Genomic DNA, 24,734 nt, shown 5'->3' with positions numbered 1-24,734 from the left:
GTAAGGTATCACCATTTTAGATTAAATCATAGGTTGCCCAATGACCTCTAAATGTTTTGCACAGTACTCAAATTTATTGTACAACTTGGTATGTAATCTCCTAAGGCTATGAGTGTGGCTTAGCTTTCCAAATGTTGCCATCAAACTTAACTTTTAATGAAACAGGATGAAAAGTTATTAAGTGCATGAGAAATAATCATATGAATCATATTGCATTAATGCTATCAAATCCGAGTGCACATTTGTATCAAATTTATTAGGCTTTGTCTTGTCATTCTGGACTTCCCCAGCTGTTTGATGGTGACTGTTGGCCACCCGAAAACAAAAAAGAAAGCAATTCTGTCTTCTTATCAACATTTCCTTAATACTGTATTGGTCATGTGACTTAGATCCAATAAGAATTCTACTCTCAAAATCTGGAGGGCACAAGTTTATCTAGCCATAAATGAAATGCTTGAGTAAACAAAACTCATGTTTTTAAAAGTATATTCATGGCCTTCTAGAAGATAGTAAGAATTTGGCATTGTGTGTGTTTGAATGTGTGTTTGTATAAGATATACATTCACATATCAAGTATGTGTGTACTTTTCACTTGACATTGTTGAAAGTTTTAACATGTAATGTTATTCCTTTTGTTCTTTTAATAACTCTAAACTGCCCAGAGTCCATGATGGGTGAGAGGGATTGATAAGTTGCATTAATAATAAATAAATATATTGGAGAATAAGCTTTTGTAACAGTTACTGGAAATCAACTCAGGTGCTTTACCAAACTGGACTTATTTTTGTGTGTCTTGTAACATCAACAGAGAACTGAAGAGGGTGGTATGAAAACAAAGTAAAGGGAAGAATTTGAAAGGTGGGGAAAGCAACTGTGTTTAATTTAGTGCAAAAGTGACCTTTCAGCTGGGAAGATCAGAGCTGCTTGGCTGGGTCACCACAGAGAGTCCAGCGATGGGTGGCCAGTGAAAGTTTACCCTCTCACAGCCCCCATTCCCTCCCAACCTGCCCAAGTGTTAAGTTTTCAAAGGTTCGATATTTCAAAGCATTGAATTCAACAGATGAGTCCTTTGATTTTTCTCCCCGGTGCGTGCTGTCCTAAAATGTCATGCCTTTTAAAAAGAAATTGCCTCCCATGGTCCTGGGGTTGTTAGCACTTGCAGAGGTAGAGTAAAAATAATTAATTGGTTGTGGAGCAAAATGTTGATAAAATAATTTATATGGTGCCTCAAACTCACCAGGATTCACTCAAAATCTACTACTCAGTATTAAAATGTATTAAAGAAAACAGCTTCAACTTTTTTTCTTTCATTAAAGCCCCTTTGCAAATAAGACAGTACCAGCGGAGAGGAGTCAAAAAGTCACTGTGACTTCCCTCCATGCAATCGGTACATTGATTTTCTTTGTCTTTCATCTTCAACCATCGGTCTTAATTGGATCCATGAATATTCACATTTGTTTCTACCAGCACTGCAAGCAAAGAGGGTTTCGTTGTATGCTGGAAAGAAAAATAGGTCTTAGAGATTAATGTCACATTATTTAATATTTTAGGACCAATTAAAGCGTGGAAAAATGAAGAATAGATTTCTTAAGCCAATAAATTGTCATGAATTCAAGAGTCTCCCAATGAGATTATTTCATGGCAGAGGATGAAATAGAAACTCAGTCTCTCTGCTCAGAGTCCAACACCTCACAATGTTAAGATGAAGGGGAAGAACAAGGAAGTGATCTATGCAGTGACCAGCATTAACATTAGTGGCTGACTCAGATGTTGATGCCAAGTTATGTTTGCTGCTCTTTCTCTTTCACAAGGACTTCATCAAGGAGTTGGATTGTCTCCAGTTTGGTCTTTACTATACAACAAAATTAACATCATAACTCAGTAATTCAGTTATTGTTATTGGATTTCTTCAGCATTATGCAGGTTGAACAAAACCCATCTCTGCATTGCCCCCAGCATGTGGATGGGACTACCTACCATTTTAGGGAGCAGAGGAACTGATGCTGTCATGCTCAGGACTATCCTTAGCCTGCTGGAAAATGACCCCTACCTAAGTTTCTTTGTTCCGTACCCAGAGTCGTATTTTTCCCCATCTGCCAGCACAAGTCAACCTGCCATGCTTCATTCTATTCTACGTGAATGCCTCCATTTGTGTTGGTTAGGATGTGCTTTAGCTGGTGCCTCCCTTGTCCCCCATCCTGAAATTACAGTAGTTATTGGTGTTGTTTAGTTAGTTGTTGTTTATTTATGGAAAGGGAAATGATGGACTTTTCTTTATTTTGTTGTATTTTGTTTTGACTTGGTGAATTAACAAGAGTTCTATCAAGTTTCTCCTTCTAGCCTAAATGTCAGGATGAACTGTACAACAACTATTTTGTCCAAGTCAGAGAATGGAAAGAAATTGTTGATTGACATCCTGGAATAGGTAAAAAGGGGAAAGAAGCAGGAGAGCCCACCATGGTCCAGAGAAAATACTTACCGTAGTCATTATTGTGGGTGGGATTTCTGAAGCTGGCTCCATTTTAACTAGTTCACACCCAGAAGACAATCAAGACTGCAGTGCAGGAAACCTTTAAAGTCCAACTGAAAGCCCCATGAATGGAGTCTATTTAGAACACAGTGGAATACAGTAGTAGCAAAGCTGTTAATATTCCTGGTTTAACTGAAGGCAGAGGTTGGTGGGGGCCTTTCCTGTAAACATTCACACTCCAATGTCTTTGTGTTCTTTTTTCTCTGCGATTTTCATCTGTGGTGACCCCACAATTGCTCCTCCCTAGGGCCCAAGGAGAGTTTCATCTGTACTTTTATTTTCAGGGTGGCCTAAATCCATGCTGGAACCTCAATGCTAACCATTCCCATAAGATGGGGTGGATGCCAGACATTGTTGGTGGCGACTGACACCCAACTCTTCAAACAATCTGGGCTCCAAAAGATAATCTTTAGAAGCAAGATTACCTTTCCCAACACAGTGGCACCATCAGGTTCTTTCAGAGGGCAATGTGTGGCTAGGCCTAGATGTAACCTTTCTAAACATGGCTTTTGCCCAGGCCTCAAGAGTCTGGGCATTTCATGGGTTCTGTGAGCAATATCCGTTCAGCTCCTGTGGGTGTGTTTATGTTTCTCATATGAAAATAGGCAATCTGAGGTTACTGCTGTGTTGGAAAAATGTCAAGACTCAATTGGCAATATCCCACCAAACCACACGTTTGCAGGAGACAAAAACAAAACGCTTGAATTTTAAAACCATGCCTGTATACTTGTGTGTATCTCTATCTCTCTCTCTGTATGTATGTTTGTATCTGTGTGTGTGTGCATGCAAATGCGTGTGTAATAAAAATAATTGAAAAGATTATTTCTAAAAGATACGAAGAAACTAAAACATATGAAGAACGGTTGCAAGATTTGGGTTTGGCCATTCTAGAGAAAAGGACTAGGGGGTGACATGATAGCAGTTATTTCCATATTTGGGGGGCTGCCACAAAGAGGAAGGGGTCAACTTACCAGAAGTGAAGACAAAAAAAAACAATGGATGGAAACTAATCAAGGAGAGAAGCAACCTGGAATTAACGAGAAACTTCCTAAACAGTGTTTAGTAATTAAACAGGTTGCCTTCAGAAGTTGTAGGTGCTTTATCACTGGAGGGTTTTAAGAAAAGGCTGGACACCCACCTGTTTAAAATGGTATAGGGTCTTCTGTTTGAGCAGGGGGGTTGGGTTAAAAGACCTCCAAGGTCCTTCCTAGCTCTATTCTGATTGATTGATTGAAAAAGAAAAATGAAGCCTCCAATTGTTCCCTGAATGAAGAGAAAACATAATATAGCGTCCGATCTTGAGAAGACTCTTCTTGCCTTTTCTTAAAGCCTTCTTTAGCTCTCAGGTTCATTGTTTGATGGAACATATGTTTTACAGATCTGCCATGTGAAAACTATTACAAAGAGGAACTAGAGCAATAACAACAAGCCACGTAACCATGGTGCATTTAATCCCTGAAGTTTGATTATTAAACTATTGCTTGTGCATATGAAGCCAGATCGCATCATGCTGTGTTAGCTTTTCAGCAGTAAATTTTCATTGGGATGCAAAGGGTTTTTCTTTTTTTTCTTTTTCTTAAAAAAAAAAAAAAGATTATTAGTATCACATACTTCTGGCTCAGAGGCTCAACTCTGTCTCCACATTGGCTGTCTCCCAACATAATTTAGGTTGTGGAAAGAGGATGTCTGCATACACTAAGTTTTGAGTTGCAAAATGAAGGCTCAATTGACAAGAATATTGCTGCTCAGTAATTATGAATGTGTTGTAAAATAGACAGCTCCATAAACAAAGCTACCTGATTAAATTCCAGGTCAGAAATTTCTTCCCTGATTGTAATTTCCATTATCATTTTTAACAGATGTTTATTAACATACAGTAAATATTGCTGGTAGCATGCCACAAATTAAAGAGCAAGAACATACTTTTTCTATTTTCATCAAGCAGTGGTTTTTCCTGTCCCCAAATTTATCCTAGTTTCAGGAAGATAATTCAGTTTTCTTTTATCTGTTTGATTTACATTCTTCTCTGCTTTTGTTAGCACTTGGAGCAGTTAAATGTAGAAGAAAAACAATTTATAAAATAGTGAAATGGTTATTATAATGGTTATTAAAATTATTGATAAAATGAAGGGATGAGGCCATCTTGTCCCGATAAATGATGGCTAACACACTAAAATCCTATTTCTGTGGGAATTGGGATTTTGATTCTAGAGTTTTTTTCATCTCACAAATGCTTTCTTCCAGACATGCGTAATTTCTTTCTGTTTGTATGAGATCACCAACTCAAATCAGGGGGTTCGGAAGCTTTAGGGATAAGAGAACTGTACCCAAGCAGTGTGCAGCCATTAGAGCAAATCAGAAAAGGTCCATGGACAGTATTGGCATCTAGAAGCACAGCTGAAAGGCCCTTCCACCAAGTTCATGAAAGACCTACACGAATCTGATAGTAAACTATGTAATGTGAGCAAGCTGTTTCCCATCAAAAGCCAAAAGTGGGACTTTGAAAAAGACCAGTTATCCCGAGAAATCCACATGCTCATAATCAGGGGGTGACCAAGTGAGATCTTGGTAAATAAAAGGCCTTGAGCAAGAAACATTTGATTCCCAACTAGCCACAATGGTAGTATTCTACCTCTGACTCTATTTAGTTCTCTGTCAATGTCAGTTTGGCTCACTGTGCAAGTTTCAGTAGATGTCAGAATATGTCCCAGTCCATATACCACAATGCAGCTGAAGTAAATAAGCTGGCCTTGGTGATCGCTAGATCCTCAAAAAAGCCGCATCTTAATGCCAATTATGTTAGTGCTATATCTCTCCTTTTGTATCAATCCCCACTGTTGGCACTGGCAGTTGCACAGTAACAGCACTAGTTGTAGCCATCAAATCTGTACCATTAGCAAGTTCCAGGGTCATGGGGAGGTTTTTAATTCGTCAATTCTAAAGGAGAGGAGCATTGAGCAACAAATTGGTAAGAGCAGGATCTTCAAACTCGACAGCTTTAAGACTTGTGGACTTCAACTCCCAGAATTCCTCCTCCAGTCATGTTAGCTCATGAATTCAGGGAGTTGAAGTCCACAAGTCTTAAACTTGCCAAGTTTGAAGACCCTTGGGTAAGAGCATTGGAGAGCATGCATATACACGTCAGAGAGAGAGAGAAGATATTATTTCTCCTGTAATTCTGGAAGTATCCCTTTGGGCAGGGGTGGGCAATTATGGTTCCTTTAAATCGGTGGACTTCAACTCCCAAAATTCTTGAGCCAGCATGGAATTCTGGGAGTTGAAGTCTATAGGTCATAAAAGGGCCATAGTTGCCAATCCCTGCAATTGATATTTAGTGTTTCTGAGGCAAAAGAGACAAAACTCTACCCTTTCCCTTGAGTTAGAAAAAGTTGGTGTTGGTTGGCTATCAAATAAGCTGAAGGCTTCTGGGCCCCTATGTTTTGTTCAAGGGGCATTTCCTAAGCACAGTGGTTTCTTTCATCAAGCAATATGTTGCTTATTTCATAGTAATTCATATAGATGGACTAATAGAAACCATATTTCTGTTTGGCAACTTTCCAAGTATGTTTTAGAGATGATTACATTTGTTACTGGTAATGTAAACTTTATTCAAGATCTTCAGTTTAGTCTTGTGAACTCACCAGGAAGTTCATTCTGATTATTTGTGGTTGGGCAGCAGATAATTTCTGTAGCTTTTGCTGAGCAGGGAACTATCTTATGTCCATCCCACCGTTGTATTTTATTACTACAAGATAGATGAGGCCTGAAATAAAATTGTTTTAAAGATGACAATTCTGCTGGGCTGGATGATTGTGCTGTTATGTATCTGGCTTAAGATGAAGTTGCAGGCCTTCATTGAATTCTTAATAATATATATACATATATTTGTTATTTGGCTGCGTTTTCTGTTTCTTACAACTTTTTCTTCTCTTGCTTTTCTCCTATTAGCTGGATTGCCATTTTTGATCATTGAAACAAGCACAATTGCACCCTATCCACGTGGATTTTACTGTAATGATGAAAGCATCCGTTACCCTATGAAAAGTGGAGAGACCATCAATGATGCTGTTCTGTGTGCTGCAGGCATTCTTATTGCCATACTTGCTGTAAGTAAGACAAATAACAGAAATCTGCATCTTGTAACCAAATTTGCCATAAAATGTTTTCTGCCTTTAAATAGAACAATTAGCAAAGCCATAATGCTGGGTTTTTGGTTAGACACACTTCATGACTTCAGCTGTGGTTGTTTTTTTAAACACCAGGGCTTACATTAAACTCAGCCACTGGATTGTTAACAAAATACTGTACCTGTCTTTTGGTACTATTCATAAATAGCTAGTCATTAAACTATCTTTTGGGGGAAAAACAGTTGAGTAGTAAATGGCTTTGATATTACAGTTTCAACTACAAAATATATCTGGCCACTATACGGATCAAAATAATGTAATGAAGTTAGGGTATCATTGTTCTGTCTCTGAAGATCGCATTAAGTGATTAAGAATGTAACACTTGAAGAACTTTATGAATCAAAGCATATACAAATAATCTCAAAGTAAAGACATGATGGCCTTTCAGAACCATGCACACAAGATAAACCCCATAAAATTTAGTTCATTCCATTTTTACATTTCAGTAACGTGCAGCTAAGAGCTTAGAAGGTTCTGGTGCATAGTATCCCTAGACTGATAAGCTTTTTTGTGGGGGGGTATTTATCTATATTTCATGATGAATCATGAAGTATATTCTTTCTTGCAAGTAGCCATTATCTGTCAATATTTCTCACATGGTACAGGTAGGCCTCAGCTTAATGACCACAACTGAGTCCAGAATTTATGTTGCAAAGTAAGAAATTCATTAAGTTTTGCCCAGTTTGATGACTTTTCTTGCCACATTTGTTAAGTGAATTACTGAGGTTGTAAAATTAGTAACATGATTGTTAAGTGAATCTGGCTTCCCCATTGTCTTTGTTTGTCAGAAGTTCACAAAATATGATCACATGATCCCAGGACAATGCAACCGTCATAAATGTGAACCAATTGTCAAGCATTCAAATATAAATCACATGACCATAGTTTGTTATTACGTGTCATCCCATAAACTATGATTTACATTTTCTCTGCAAATAAATGAAACTTTGGTTTGTTAAAATAAGTAGCAATTAATTCCTTGAATGCTTAAGGGAAGAAAAAAGGAGAGAGTCCATGAAGCCAAGGGTAATTTTTACAATAACAAATAATGTTATGCTTATGAAGTAAGTCATCAGCTATACAAAACCACTAATTTGTAGACAAATGTAATTTCCATATTTCAGGACCATTAAAATAACTATTTACATAAATAATATTTTGAGAAGAATTTTTGTTCACATGAATGGCCCACTCTGTTATTTCCTCTCCCAGGCAATTCATTCATTTTTGAATGCCAGCAGGATGACTGGATTGGTCGGTCAGATGCCATATTTTTAGTCTTCTTAACTGAGAGGCTGTCCTTTCCCCACTTTTTCCTTTTTAATTGTTTTTTCCCCCTCCATAATTTTTTTTAAAATATGATCTAATGGTCATCAGCCCCCAGTTTTAACACATTTGGATACCTTACTCACTGCCCCACTTTTCTTAGCAGTTATAGCAGTGGGATAAGGATGAAAATCAAAATGGCCACTGAGAAGCAGTGCTTAAAGAAGCTCAACCATAAACCACAAGCTGATTTTCAGGTAGAAAGTTTGGGCATGGAAATTATTTTATAAGAACTTAGTTTAATAAACTAACAAGATCTGCTTCTGATTTCTTGCATGCTTTACAGATAGTACTTGCTTAGCCACACAACTTGGATTGAAAACCCCATTAAGTTGAAAAACCACGTGATTGCATCACTTATCGAGGGCAGTTCTGGTTGCTGTCCTTAAGCAAGGACTGCAGGGTTATTAAACAAGGACCTCAAATATCTATGACTTCTGACTTCCTGCTAGCTTCCTTATTAACTTTACTTGTAAAAGCCAATAGGGAAGGTCACAAATCATAATCATATAAATATGGGACTTTGAGAACTGGACATAAAACCTGTTTGAATCCTACTGCAAGTTTGAACAATCACTAAACAAATGCTCATTAAGCAAGGACAACCTATATTGTATTAGTGACTGAAATAAATACAATAAAGTAATAAAGTATGTATTATGAAAAGTCAAGTAACTTTTAATCAGCTTTCTTACAACAAAAAAATGAAGATTAATTAAAAAATAAAAAAGAAGAAACAACCAAACAATTAAAAAAATGCTTCTGAGTTAGATTTGCAGATTTAAAAAAACAACAAATTGCAGTAACCAGGTTTTGGGAAATATAAATGAATTGATAACTATTAAGGTTTTTAAAAACCGAAGAAAGCTTTATTTGTTACAATGAAATAGGGATACAATTCTTTTTTGAAAAAAATAGAGGTGTTAAGAGGTAGAGATGATACAAATAAAATAGTTACTGCAAAATTTAAAAACAGCATTTCTTGTTAGGTACATTCTAGTTAATGCAGCTATGTTTACAGCTTAAAGCTCTCTGTACTAGTCTAGTTAACACTTCAATTAAATAAAGCATTGCAACATTGCTATTGTGTACATAACCTGCTCATTTAGAAAGGTAATGATTGATGAATAACCCACCGACAAAAAGAAGATAATTGTTTAGATTACCATTTCTATTCTGTATTGATTTTATTTATGTAACCATGACCTACATATCTGATAGAGCCATAGCAGCTATAATCCCTGCAGGTTTAAAAAATGATATTTCATTGTTTCAAAAAACTTTTAGATTTGCAGACAGCTATTCAAAAGACAAATACATGTTTCCTTCAAAAGATATAATTTAGGTTCCAGGATTATTTGAGTAGAATATGAATTCTTCAGAAATTTTCAGAATCCCTATTCTTCTCTTACTCTTACAATGATTGTTTTGTTTTCAAACAACATAGAAATGTTGAGGAAGAAGAAGCGTTAGTTTTTATTGCTAGAACTTTTTAAAGGTGGGTTGTTTTTGTTTTTGTAATCAACGGAATATCTGTGAAAGGTCTGGATCATGTTTTATGAAGCTTCCAGGATCCACAAAGTTCTTGTTAAGTAAACTTTGGTGGTTATGACCTTTGTCTCCTATGGTGCATGAGAGGATATGAATGCACAAGGCATTTGAAATACTAATTGCCTTAGAGACCATGCTTCCAGGCCTCCCCTAAATATTCCCAGAGATTATCCCAGTGTGCATTTCTTTCACCTTAGAATGTATAGCTTCACTTTTGAGGTTCTCATTTTATCCACTAGTCCTGGTCATGATTTATAAAAGCTTCCCTTAAATTTTAGGCCAGCTAGTAAATGTCTCGGTTGTAACAAAAAGGCTTTCTCTTTCCACATCTGAGTAACTAGGGTTATTCATCTCTTGACTTCTGTGTTTGATCAGTTTAGAAAAGACACTTGATGTACATCATGCACAAGAGACACAGATGAAGTAAAGATCGCATGCATACTTATATGGGAATACATTTAAAGGGACACTTTGGCCTTTGCTTCTGAATAAACATACAAAGACATAATTATGTTACACATTCTTGGACAGGATTTAAATTGTCTTTTTAGATGGTAGATGTCGTCCCTGAGGTTGTTTAAGCAAGTCCAACTTCCTTCCTTGATTTTGCTCATTGGAAGCTGGCTGGGAAGGTTGCAAATGGTGATCACAGGATGCTGTAATCGTTGTAAATAAAAGCCGATTAAGCTACCAGTTGAATTTTGACCTCAAATCACATTTTTTTTTAGTGCTGTTGTTACTTTAAGTGGTCACTAAATGAATGGTCTTAAATCAAGAACTACCTGTACAGATGCTTGAAAATTAAAGATTCCTACTCAGCAAGGGACAATTGCAAGGGTGACTTGACAGAATCAGAGACGCAAGTTCTGTTAGAAGCTTTTCATCCCTGTTTTTAGCATAGTGAAATGCTTGAACTTTATTCTTAACATCACTACTCCCCTTTAAACATTTCCAGCAGTTCACACCACATGCATCCTCTTTGCTGGAGACGTAAGTCAGAAGAAGAGCTTAATATCTTTAAAACTTGTTTATTCAGGATGAAGTTTCAGCTTTTGCACATCTGCACTGAATTAGTTGCCGGAGCATTCTTTCTTTTCTTTTCCTTTTTTTTTTCTTCTTCTTACTAAAAAAAACTCCCGGGGTCAGCATTTGCTAAAAGAACAAGATTCTCCTACTTCAACTTATTAAGGGGTTTGCCACAATTTTGGCTATAGGAGGATGGGTCATGACTATATAATAGCACGCAGTTGGGGAGGCAAACTCCAATTTTCAAACTGCTATATTCGTGCAATTATCAAGACCACCAGCAGTTTAAAAGAAAATACAAATCTTGTCAAATGCTCACATGTGTCCCTTAAGCAAGTTATTAGCAGTTTTTTTAAAAAAAAGGGTGCATATTTTTGTATATGCCAAAGATAGAACCATTCTGTATTTTTGGTTGTTTTTCCCCCCCCCAATTCAGCTGTAATCATACTCCTGATTACATAAGATTAAGTTCCATTGTGCCCAATTTATGTTGTAAATTTTAAATCTTACAATGTTTTGCTAGATCAGGCAGAATTTATTTCTGTATCTTTGATGGTGTATGCAAAATAATGAGAATTGAAGGTAGAAAGATTCAATTGCAGTTTGTGATTATAAATTTGCAGGCATCAATATTTTATTTCAACTAATCTCAGAGTCGATTTGCTAAAAATAAATAAATCAGACCCTAGGCTCTAATGGGAGGCATCAACATTTCTGCAGCCGCTTCAATTTTTTGGGCAGAGTGAGTTGAAAAGATCACACATAGAAGAGCTTTCTAATTTTAGAAATTTAAGCTCTATAATTTCAAGGATCTGCTGCAATAATTTTTGAACACTCTTCCTGAACCTCTTTTAAGGTAAGGTTAATACATGTGAGGAACCGATAGTTCCCGAATTGTGTGGCAAAGGGCATATTAGAAAGCTTTCCTTACCAGTATAGAAAGTATCCTCCTTCACAATAACAATTTTTGAAATTAAAACTTTTCCTAAAAAGTTTTCTACCTCTTAACGGTTTACTTTTGGCATGACTAATTGACAAGGTTAACTTTTGGGAGGAACAATGTATTATATAGACTTTGTGCAAACTTTAAAAAATGTCAGATAATATCACTACTGTCTATTATTATGAAGTCTATAATATAAAATAGTATAGTTCATATACTGTAGTTGAAACAGCAGCTAAGCAATCTCAACTCATTCATGCAAACAAAAAGATAAATTTGTTAAAATAAGCCAAGACACAAAAAGTTGCAGAATGGAAACAGAAATTACTTTTCGTTTATTTTTGAGAGAGAGGGGGAGGAATAAAACGGAGACTTAGGAACTACAAACAGTTTGGGCAAAGAGACTGAGATATAGTTTAAGAATTAAGGACAAATAAGCTGAAAGGATTTTATGTGTGTGACTGGAGAAAAATGGAAGATCATAGAATAGATTTGGGAAATCTTATGTAAAGTATCTTAAAGGAAAGAGGAGTTAAAAAAATTAAAAAAAATCGAGTCCCTATTTCTCTCCACTCACCCACCATCTATCAGAAAAGTGAGTCCAAACAGCAGGAGAGTACTTCCACGAGCACTGTGAAAATCAGGTGTGGTGCAAAGATGAGCAAATTCATTGGTTGGTGAACTCAACCATTCCTCTTCCTCCTCCTCCTCTTGCCACCCATACTTGAGTAGAAACCAGCAATAATGTTTTGGACCCTTCGAACCAGAAAGCCAACTGTATGTCGAAATTGCCTTCACATCTCTCTGAAGTTATTTGAAAGGTCCTGATTTGATCTGATGCCCCGAATTGATTAGATTATTTGACTTGTTCAAATAATTCCGTCAGATTTTCTTCAGTGCAGATAACCCCTTCAAAGATCTGAATAGGAAAAGTCGACCTGTATATAAGATATGTTGGGTGGAAGTATCAATCGCTGTAAAATTCAAAGTTTGCTTTGTCATGTTTTTATGCACTAATCATTCATCCAAACCCCAGGAAAGGATTCGAAGTAGTCATGAGGATCAACTTACATTTGTATGTTTTCCTTGTACTTAATCAAATATATTGAATGTAGGCTTACTACACATGCCAATGTGTGTGTGGCGGAAATACATTCCAAAGTGTCCACAGAAACCACAGAGGATTTGTAGGGATTCATCTTCCAGTAAAGGAACAATGTTTCAGTTGCCTGTAAATAAGTACAATAGACCATCTGGCAATTAATTGCATTCTTGCAAGGAAAAGATTGAGACAGATGCCTTTATTCATCCCGTATTCAAATCTAGTTATTGGTTTTCTGCCTGCATTTGAAGGTAGTCCAACAGACAAACCATCAGCTGGGCAGCACTTGTATCTCAAGGACTTTCAGCAGATTTTGGAACAGGCCAGGTCCTAAACCTAGGTACCTTTTAGTGAAGCTCCACAGGTTTCATATCAATTTACATTTGGGAAAGTGTTGCAATTTTGCAGTCCAAATAATGCATGGAGTTTTATTTATAAACTAAAAATACCTTTATGTTTTTCTTAAATTTTATACCATGAAGTAGCCATGATTCCTGCAGATTTAAATTAATCTAATTTCCCTGTCTTCTCTTTTACATCTTTATTCTGTAATTTACATAACCCATTGCTTCATCCAGTTTCTGTTTCCCTCAGTCCAGTTTCTCAAATCAAGAAATCTAGAATCTTACTTCCATCTGTTTTGAAACTTTCTCTTGTCTCCTGCAAACTGGGTTTGCATGGCAGAATAACCTTCTATGAATTATACCTGTGTATACTAACTGCTATCTTAGAAAGAATCTTCTTTTGCTTTGACCCATAATTGTTTCTTATTAGATACTCTTAACCAACAATCAGTAAGTTTAGTGCCTGCTCAAAACCAGCAATGGATCTTTGAAGCATTTTTGTTCTTGTTCTTAGGTGAATGTAGAAGAAATGTGCTAAGCATTAAAAGAAAATTTAGGAGATCTATTGAGCAATCTGATGTCTTCACTTGCATGAAGAACTCCAGATTTTAAGTAATATAATTAGCGATGTGTGCTTTGTATGTAGATAATGAAAGACATTTATTGTGTTGATACTTCAATTCTGGACAAGCCTCCAATCAAGTTGTTTCCATTTGCCTAACATTTACATTTGCTTTATTTCCTCTGCTTCTTTTAGGTTTTTGTGGCTTTGGCATATTGACTTTTCATTTTATCATTCTGTGGCAAATTGATTTTTTGGCTTCTTCTTTCATGATTGGATGTTTGGAATTTTGCTTTAGAAATTAAGACATTGAAAACCAAATCATAGGTTTCCTTCAGAAATAACAGTAAGCATAAATAGAGTTTCTTAGAAGTAGTGTAATCCATTGATTCTCACTTAGTTCTTAAAAATTATCTTTCTCTTTTGCTTGAGACCTTTTTAAAAATTTTAATTCTTTAGTTCTATGTTTTAGTTTCACTAGAAGTAATTAGTAAAATTGGAGTTCAGAGCACCTATTTTGAAAATATGGCAAAAAGTAATTAAACTTACAGTGAGCATTTGATTAATTTGTGTATTTTCATTAAATTATCTTCAGCTTTTGAGATTAGAAGATGCTAGGCAAGCATGTTTTTACAGCTGATGCATAGTATTACTATCAAGTCCAAGGCATTTCCTGTAAATGTGGAAATAACCTAGTTAAAGCTTGTGAAATGTGCTAGTAAAAGCATGCTACATATCGGAAGCAACAGAAAAATATGAGCAAGTATGAACTCATCCATGATTGTAAGGACCATTGCATTAATAATTGAATGTAAACACAAGAGGTGCTCTTGAAAACATGCCTATGGTGATTACATTTCAAGTTATAATACAAATTTATTGTATTATAAAATAAGATATTTTAGCATCACTTCTGTGCTTGCTTGCTTACTTACTTGATCCTTAGGCACAATCATTTTCATTGATCATGTCATCTATCTTGAAGCATGTACCCTAATGTAAATATTCCCTCTTCTGTCTCATATACTTCCAGGAATTTGCAGATTTGTGATCCTCTTTTCATTTCCAGTCCTCCATCTAGAACTATATAGCAACTGGATGACATAAGCATATAATTTGGAGGCAACTATAAATGCTGATTTATAGCACTCCAAAAATGAGTAATTAATTTCACTGTGCTTTCTAAATAATGCCATGTAACACATTTCTTTTTGAAATGGCCTTTCTAAATGTCATGACTCCATATAACGATGCTTTTAGTAGAAAATCATTGTTGATGGTTTGAGTAAATGCTCATTTAGCCTTGTACATTGCAGTGTAAGCAAAAGGTCACAGATATTCAGGATGATTATATTTTGTTTTAAACGTCCTTAATCTGGTACTCCCGAGACACTTTGGTGCCTATCCTCTGGAGCAAGGTTCTCTCCAAGAGGCAGATGGCCTTCACACTGCTTTTATTTAGATGAGCTGTGAATACCTAACTCTTCACCCAGCCCTTCAACAAGGGAAAGTGAGATCCCTCATCTTATCATACTTTCTATCTATGCTTTATTGTAATTTCTTTGATTGTTGGGATCGCCCTATATTAATTCAAGGTTGGGTGCATGCAAGTGAGTGTTATTATTAAATTATTATAATCCCCATTATCTCAGCTGGCAGAAAATGATGGAATTTTGATCCAATACATTAGGATTATAAGCAGAATCAGTACTAAATAACATTAGTTAAGAACAATCATTTTTAATGATTTAGGGTATTCTCCCCCCCCCCTTCCTCTGTTATTATGTAGCCTGTGATATAATAGAAGTGAGACTCAACCATGAAGTCTTTTTCAGAATTGTTTGCTATTTTGCCTGAGAATAAGTTGTGTGATAAAATAATAAATTAAAAGTAACCCTAAAGATATGTAGGAGCTATGAAGAAAGTGCTTCTTTAAACACTGTAAAATAAAACTGGAGATGAGAGGACAGCCACCACTCATAACATTCTTAAACAGGAAGATAAGATAAATAAGATTCATGGGCATATATGGAAGATACATCTTCCTGTGGCTTAGACTAGGGTGGGTAACAATAGCAATTTTATGATCTGTGCACTTCAATTGCCACAATTCCTACATCAACATGGTTGACTCAAGAATTCTGGGAAGTCCACAGGTTATAAAGTTGCCATAGTTGCCCATCCCTGACTTCCACTGTTGTTTTCAACCTTGGCATTGTTGAGGAATTCTGGGAGTTGAAGTCCACACACCTTCAAGCTGCCAAGATTGAGAAACACTGGCTTAGACATATGGGTGCAGTCATAGTAGTAGCACTCTTAAAAGCCTTAATCCAGAAGGCAAGCTTGAACTCAGAGGATTAGCTTAGGAACTGTTGTACCTGTGGAATTACTTGCAATTCTTGACTACACCTGAAGCTTATATTTTGCAATGTCTGAAGAGCAATTGTCCAATAAGTGGTGTAATGATGCCAGAAACGCCCACAGCTTTTTTATTTTATTTTATTTGGTTGCTTTTGGGTAATAGGCAGTACATGGCATGTTCAAATGAAACCAGCTGGACCAGTTTTTCTAATTATGTCTCCAGAATTGTCATTGCCTGTAGGGTAAGACCTGGAACAAAGATATCAGGATAATTCTAAAGTTTGCAACTCTTAAAACAGTAACAAGATCTTACACAAGTTTCTGATTTAATATCAAAGCCACGCTATACTTCTAATTTGGAGATCAATAAATTGCTCTGAAGTATTGCATGTCTGTATCCTGATATGTATGTTTGCTTTTCAATATCAGATTCAGTGACTGGGAAATAACCCAATCACATTTGTGTCATGTGGACTCTTTTTGTCAAATGTATAAACACCAGAAATATAAAAACAAAACAGCTCCACACACACACACACACACACACACACACACACACACACACGATTTTAGATTGCACAGAAATGAAGTAGATGTAAGAATTCCAGCTATTGGGTGATGTGGACCACAAACTACATTTGTAACATCTTTAACCATGCTGAGCTGAGTAGAGCTACAGAGGTAGAGTGGAGGATTCCATTTTATTATTCAGAATAACACATTGTGTTATAGAAATAATCACATTGTCATATAGAAAAATGGGCTTAGCAAGTCTGCATATGAAGAATATGGAGATCTGTCATTTCACTGGTCAATAGAGCACAGATTTGTTCTTCAAGATGATCTAAAGCTAGCATGACAGTAACTCATTTAAGCAGATCAGTACTGCTTGTCCCATACAGACTCCTTTGGAAAACAAAATAAACATGTCTTGTGAACTACAGTAACCCCTTGTTAATTTATTCAAGTATATTGAAGTTGAAATAGGTAACCCAATTAATTAATAATGAGTCCCTAATGAGGTGTCTATGAAAGTAAGACTGCTTGGGTTTCCCCACTTCCCATAAGAAGGCATGCCACCCTCTCTGGAGGTCATGCCCTTCTAATGCTAAAATTCTTTTATTAAGTAAGTTCACCCAGTCTTTTAACCATAATAGGATAGCTGCAGAATAATATAATTCCCAATTTGGAAGAGCTAGACCACCTCTACTTTTCGCATCTTGTAAGGCCTTTACATTGATCCTGGGTTTTTCCCCCTGCCAAATAAATTTAAGTGTGATCTTATTTAATTCTTCAAAAAAAAATTTGGCAACTTAATTGGAATTGTCTGGAATAAATAAAGAAATTTTGGTAATATGTTCATTTTAATCGAGGCAATCCTGCCCAATAAGGAGAGCTGCAGCTTATTCCAGGATTCTAAATCTTTCTTTGTTTGTTGAAGTAGTTTATCATAATTGTTCTCTTTGAGTGATTTACCTTGTGGTGTTAACCATATTCCTAAATATTTGACCCTTTTTGTTACCTGTATCCCCATCATTGCTTCTAATTCTTCCTTCTGGTTTTCTGTTAAGTTTTTGGTCATTAATTTCATCTTTTTTCTATTAATTTTTAATCCTGCCACTGCACCAAATCGTTCTAATTCTTTTATTAGATTATATCCTTTTTCCATGGGTTCCTCCAAAAAGAAAACCATATCATCAGCAAACGCTTGTAGTTTATATTCTTCTGATTTGACCCTCACTCCTCTAATTTCAGAATTTTGTCGAACCCGTGTTAAGAGTGATTCTAGGGCAAAAATGAAAAGAAGAGGTGAGAGAGGGCAGCAAAAAAAAAACACTATCTAAAAATTCCAATCTGACTATCAACAATGGAGGCAATGGTACACCCCAATAATTTGGACATAACAAAAATGATTAAATATAAAGATTTATTAGATCCGCAAGGAAAATTAAAAACTCAACAAGAATTACAGGAACAGGGATTTAAAATTGATCAGTGGTTATATATACAAATCCATAGCAGATACAAACAAGATATAAAAGACTTTGGAATTTATAACAAACTGCAGTATTTAGATAAAATTTTACTAGGATCAAACAAAAAGAACATATCCAAATTCTATAAATACTTACTAGAAGTAGAATTAGAACAAGAGATAGTCAAAGGGAACATGGTAGCCTGGAGCAGGAATGTCGGAAGAAGTATTACATTATCAGAATGGGAAAAGATTTGGAACAGAAATATTAAGATTACAAAATCGGCAGCATATAAAGAAAATACATACAAAATGTTTTATAGATGGCACTTGCCCCCTTCGAGGTTGGTGAAAATGAACCCAAACACGAGTCCAAAATGCTGGAAATGTAAAAGCATAGAAGGAACCTACTTTCATATGTGGTGGTCTTGCAAAGAAACCCAGAAATATTGGCAAAAAATCAGAAAAGGGTTGGAGGAGATAACCAAAGAACAAATCGAATACAAACCAGAGTTCTTCCTACTAGGGATCTCTGATAAACATTTACCCAAAAAGATGAAATATGTAACAATTCATATCCTAACTGCGGCCAGATTAGCGTTTGCCCAGTGTTGGAAATCACCCTATACACCTACAGAACAAATGGTCATCCAGAAAATATGTGATTGTGCAGAAATGGATAAATTAACTATAGCACTTAAAAACAAAGAGCCTTCAACATTTTACGATAATTAGAACTCTTGGTATAATTGGTTAGTCCAGAGATAAACTGCTTAATGGACAATGGGTAATTTAAGCATAGATATCGATAAGATGTGTGTATTCAAATTAATGTAGGAGAATTGGAACTTGCAGACTGTCAAAAAGCATATTGTCTGTTTTTAAACGTATCTTTTTCTTTTTTTTTCTTTTTTCTCTCTTTCTCTTTCTTTGTTTCTTTCTTTCTTTTACATCTCTTCTTCTCTTCTCTTTCCGGTTCGTAAGACCGAGTGTTCTTTTTTTGTTTTTGTTTTTCCCTTTTGTGTATGTAATGTCGATATGTTTTTAATTGTAAATTTAATAAAATTTATTTATATAAAAAAAGAAATAGGTAACCCAAAGTACTAATAACTAGTTCCACTGATTGAGCGACTCTTTTTCTGATAAATCGAATTGTCTGTATATGAGCAGTATTTAATGGAATTAGAAACATTTTTTGGTTAAATCACATCTTTTTATTAATGCATTTTAAAAGCCATATAAGATCTTAAAGGGAGAAGCAGAGAGAAAATCTGATTCATAGAAGAGAAAAACAAAACATTATTTTTATTCTAAAAAGGACGATATGATAGCTTGGAAATACATTAATAAACATAAAGTACCTGTTGCAACTCGGGGCATTTAAGAGAAACTAATACAGTCAAATTTAACCCGCAAAATCAGAGGAGCAAACCAGGGGTGGGTTTTTACCAGTTCTGCCCACCTCTGTAGAACCGGTAGCTCTGAAGAGCAGCAGACATAGAACCGATTCTATGTTTGCTGATGTTTTTGCCCACCCGCCCATCGGGGCTCTTACCTGACCTTTATTTCCTGATTTTTTCAACTTCAGCTGCTGTGCGAGGCATAGCTGCAGTTAAAAAAGCAGGAAAAAAGGGCTTTTTGAAAGGCTGCTTCTCTGCACGCAGCATGCTGATGACACAGCGTGCAGGGAACCACATCATAAATCACCGAACCTCATAAATGACCGAACTGGTAGTTAACCCTGTCGGAGCCCACCCCTGGAGCCAACCCATGTGTCAATAGACACTCATCTACAAATTAATATCTGAGAAGTAAACATAAGTATCTCTTAGTCTTCATCTTCTTCCATAACTGTTGTTACTTCACTTCACATCATTTTCCCTTCAATATCAGCTAGAAAATACTATCTATAATATACAGTATGAAGGTCTGGATTTTATTTCAGATGGACTGGTGCTATTATTGGAATTGAATTGGTTTGTCAGGGGATCAGGATAGATAGTCTTATGTGCTGCTGTTCCAAACTACTACCCAAAACAGCTGCTTCATTATGAAGTTGTAAAATACTGTGGCTAATTTGTTGCTCTGAATACCCTCTTATGTAAGCTGGTAGGCCAACTGGAAAATTAGTAGTAAGTGTGCATCATGCCTGAGGCATTGAGTACTCTTGGGTTAGATTTGAGTGTTTGGTATGTAAATGCAAATCATTTTGAAAGACCAGATAAATCATCAGATGTTCAAGCAAAGAGATCACTGTCCCAGACACTGGCAGTAATATGGAATTATTTGGTACACCAGTAGATTTTGAGCAAGTGTGAGCTTATGATTTCAATATCTGCAAGAATAAGGACACAAAACTACACTGTGGGGCTTGATTGAATTCTACTTGGCTTTGATGGTATATTTGAAAAGCAAACTTATATTGAAAAAAAGTGCATGAGCACATTTTAGCATTCTGAAATATACTACTAGTTTCAAAATTAACAGTTCAAATCCCTTACTTTGAGCTAATTTATTGTCCACTTTTCTGCCTGTGATGATCCTCACTTTATTGACTATATTTCCCACTTTGTGATTTAATGGAAGAGGTAAATCACCTTTTTAAAGTGAAGTTAAAATATCCTTCAAGACAATTTCATTACAGGTGAGAAAAGACAGTCTGTAGTTTTCTTGGCAACAATATGCCATTTCCTTTTTTCTGGATGCTTTCTCAATTCCACAGCTTTATATTTCCATGTGACCTCCCCCAAAATTTATTGGATCCAGTCCAGATTACGTTTTTGATATCAGCCCAAATTCAACCAGTTGCTGCCAATACTTCATTACTAATAAATCATTTGGTGAATAGATTTTAGCAGTTACACTGTGATCGGCTACTGTGTTAAAGCTATACAATCTTCAATAAAACTGAATATCCTTTTAAAGAAATATACCTTTCTTTTTTGCAGATTATTATAGGAGAGTTCTATCGGATCCACTGCCTGAAGGAGAAATCTCGATCGTTTATCCAGAACCCATACATTGCAGCATTATACAAGCAAGTGGGCTGCTTTGCATTTGGTTGCGCTATCAGTCAATCCTTTACCGATATTGCCAAAGTGTCGGTGGGACGCCTGAGACCTAATTTCATTGCAGTGTGTATGCCAGACTTCACAAAAATCAACTGCTCCCAGGGCTATATACAAGAATATCAGTGCCTTAATCCTGATGAAAGCAAAATCCAGGAAGCAAGGTAAGAGTATTTTCTCTCTCTCCCCCCACCCCCCAACAGCTCAACCAAAATGATGTCCTTTCGTCTATGTAGATTTCATAAATCTTTCTGGGAAAAAAATATGTGAAAGAAGAATGCAAAAGAATGTTAACATTGTTGGGAAATAAAAAGTTTAAAAAAGCAATTAAGAAGAGTGTGTGTGTGTGTGTGTATTGGTTTGTCTATTAATACTGTAATAGAAACTGGAGAAAGGGAGATCTCATTTATAGTCAGGATTTTAGATAAATTATACATACCAGTTTAATTCCACTGTAAAAGTGAATTGGACAGATTCTCTCAGGAAGACACCGTCTGTGAATCTATATGGCATACTAAATACATATTATATGCTGTATAAGAGGAAGTGTGCTTTCTCATGCTGGGTACAGTGATGATTGCATTGTTTCCATTTTCTACTTTTCAAGAGTATGTGAATGCACTTCATAGGAAGATTGGATAGCAATAGCACTTAGACTTATATACTGCCCCATGTTTTGCAGCACTCTCTGGCAGTTTACAGAGCCAAAATATTTCCCCCAACAATCTGGGTCCTCATTTTACCAATCTTGGAAGGATGGAAGGCTGAGTCAACCTTGACCTTGTCAGAATCGAACTACTGGCACTGAGCAGTGACTTAGTCTGCAATATTGCATTCTAATCACTGCACCACCATAGCTCACGATGATTGTTTAGTAAAACCAAACAGGAATATTCAATCTATTATTGAATGTTACCCAGAGTCACCTTGTGTGAGATAGGGTGGCTGTATAAATGTTTGCAGTGACATTTTTTGATTTATACTACACATAGATCAGTTAATATTTCATCTTATATGTCTGCTGTCTTTGTAACAAATGTTCAATCCTGAATTAATAGCTACAAATGAATTTGGATAAAATAAAGAGAAGTTTTAATTCTGTGGATTTTTCACCTTAAGAGATGAGAAAGCAGAGTAATTGACCATTTATTCAAATAACAGAGTGAATGCAATGCTTTGTATTTTTTCCTTTTCAGAAAATCATTCTTCTCTGGACATGCTTCCTTCTCACTCTATACCATGCTTTATTTGGTGGTAAGTGTCAAGGTTTTTTACTTAGCAAATCATATGTAATCTCTCTTTCTCTCTCAGGTTTATAATGAGAAATGAATGAATATTATGAACCAGAAAAAGTAAAATATCACTAGTACATATATTTCATGTAATAGAATAATAGATTAAAACTTTATTTATTAAAACCTAGAATATAACTTAAAGGGCTTGTCTCTTAATCATAGTTCCTATATTGGATTGTTTATGCAAGAATAAATCCATGTTAAAAAAAACCTCTGTTATTTATGAAATAGCATAGACATATAAGTAATTCAGATTCTACTAGTTCATAGAATATATGGTTGAAACTAACTTGACTTTTACAAGTTCATCCACACATAAAATTGCTTGGAAAATGCAGCCGTGTAAACATGAAGAAATGCAATCATGTGAACAATGTTATTTTGGCTTCCAGCCATCATTTCCATATAAAACAATGTGACAAGGATCCCGCAATACTGGTTTCTCTCTTTACATTTTTAAGAGTTTCTGATAGTTGTTTTGCATCCAGGAGATCTTAGATTCAAATCAGGGACATAACAGGTTTTTATCTAGAAGATCCAGAATTCAAGCTGCAGTGATAGTGTTAGGAAGGACTGAAATACTGGAAGATCTCTGAATTTCAGTGGTAGATTACCACGAGTTTGATGTTCCAAAAATAATGTTTATTCATGAATGTGTAACAAGTGCTTGTTACCAAAAGGGGCAGAAGTGAAGCAGATAAATCACTACGTTTGGAAATTAAAAAGCGGCAAAAGCTATATTAAGAATGTATTGGATGGAATGGGAGAAGAGTTACCAAAGAAGGAGTCAATAACCCTACATAGAATATATCAATTGATAGCCCAGATTAGCTGGTTGATGCACTTAGAAAAGAACACCACATCTCTGTTCAGGAAGAGTAATAAAATAAAGCCATGTGGCACAGGTATGTAGTCCCTCCCTATGTGTCAGCCTTACTAGATAGATCACACCAGAAAATCAACTCCACTGGGAAGATGCCAGAGATTGAGATGAGTTGTAGTACCAGAATCTTGTGAGGTTATACTGCACCTCCACTTCCTTATAGTCCAGTGAATTCAGAAGCCATCTGCCTGAGATGGTTTTGAATGTTATCTCATTCTAGACTTAACAGTGTTTTACCCTTTGTTGATTTGCCAATGGACCTTGCATATCTCCATCAAGGTCATCTTTATTACTCTCTACACTGAGGTATCCAACCTTGGCAACTTTGAGATTTATGGACTTCAAGTCTTTGTTGTCTAGGAAATTCTGGGAGTTGAAGTCCTCAAGTCTCAAAGTTGCCAAGGTTGAATACCCCTACTTTATACCATAACACCTTGATTGAATCATCAATGCTGACCTGATTGAAACAATAGCTCTGATTGATGGCAAATATATTACTAAAACTTTACCCCCTCTTTCTCTCACCATAGTGTTTTATATGTAACAAAATATTCTCCTTCCTACGGCTGTTGCAGGATCACTAACCACAAATAAATAGATTGGCATTAGAACCGTAATTAGGGCCAGAATCTGCTTCCCCTGAGGAAATTAAATGAAAATCCACTCAAAATTGATCTAGCGTTTGGTGAAGTCTCATGTATACCCAAAATTTCACTATGGAAACTTGTTTTAGATATAAATAAAATGTTTAGTAAAGCAAGGAATACAACAAAGGCTTTCCTACAATGTAGAGGAGAATATTTGGACGGATGGATGGATGAATTTGTTTTCAATTATAGTTGTCTTTCAATTCTAAATGAGACTAATTTTAATATATTAACTTTTTAGTATAAATTAAATTTAATATAAAACTTTTTGTTTATTTATATTTTTGTCATGTTTATGTAGTGTATATTGGAGGTGTGGTGACCCTTTGAGAGCTGTATGCAATGAAATTTCATTTCAATGTATGTTGATTAGTGTACATTTAAAGTGACATTAAAATTATTCTAAGTCTTTAGATGCAAGATTTTAATACATTAACTAGATTCTGCTCCTTGTTTTTTTTTAAGTGTTATTTGCTTTATTAGTATAATATATAAAAATTCATTCCAATCAAACTGTATGTTGTCTGGGTACAATTGTTTTAAGGCTATTATAATCAGGGTATTTACAATAACATTCATCACAATAACAATACTATAATAACAATAATATTGAGCTTGTCCATTTTAACAGATTTATCCTTTTTATATCCCTATCTTTCTAATTTCTGTTTTTATTGTCTAACCATTGATAAAATAAGTCTCATGTCAAAAAGTATTTACATTTTGTGTTTTATTACACCCATTTGATTTTTTGATTTGTGTGTGTGTGTGTGTGTGTGTGGTTCTTTCTGTGATTCCGTTTCTAATCTTTGGTATTCTTCCTTTAGCATTTTCTTATTTTGTTTCTTCTTATTTTTCTTCCCCATGTAAATTACAGCTAATCCCCAGATATACATTTTAACAATATCCCATGAATTTGCAGTGAAGTCTCTCC

At 35.6% G+C, this 24,734-nt stretch overlaps 1 protein-coding gene across 1 annotated transcript in view; it reads left to right on the top strand.

The window, feature by feature from the left end:
* The window catches only part of PLPP3 (phospholipid phosphatase 3), a 77,615-nt gene that overhangs the window by 29,792 nt on the left and 23,089 nt on the right, over positions 1-24,734 (top strand). The window contains exons 2-4 of the mRNA XM_026665934.2: positions 6,479-6,636; positions 20,856-21,139; positions 22,172-22,229. Coding sequence (XP_026521719.1) covers positions 6,479-6,636; positions 20,856-21,139; positions 22,172-22,229 — 500 coding nt within the window. The remainder of the gene's footprint in view (positions 1-6,478; positions 6,637-20,855; positions 21,140-22,171; positions 22,230-24,734) is intronic.

The sequence above is a fragment of the Notechis scutatus genome, chromosome 3 (genome assembly GCF_049901735.1).
Source record: "Notechis scutatus isolate UNSWTSFEM ecotype Mainland chromosome 3, rNotScu1.2, whole genome shotgun sequence".
Lineage (NCBI taxonomy): Eukaryota > Metazoa > Chordata > Lepidosauria > Squamata > Elapidae > Notechis > Notechis scutatus.
This window is presented reverse-complemented; position numbering and strand designations above follow the sequence as displayed.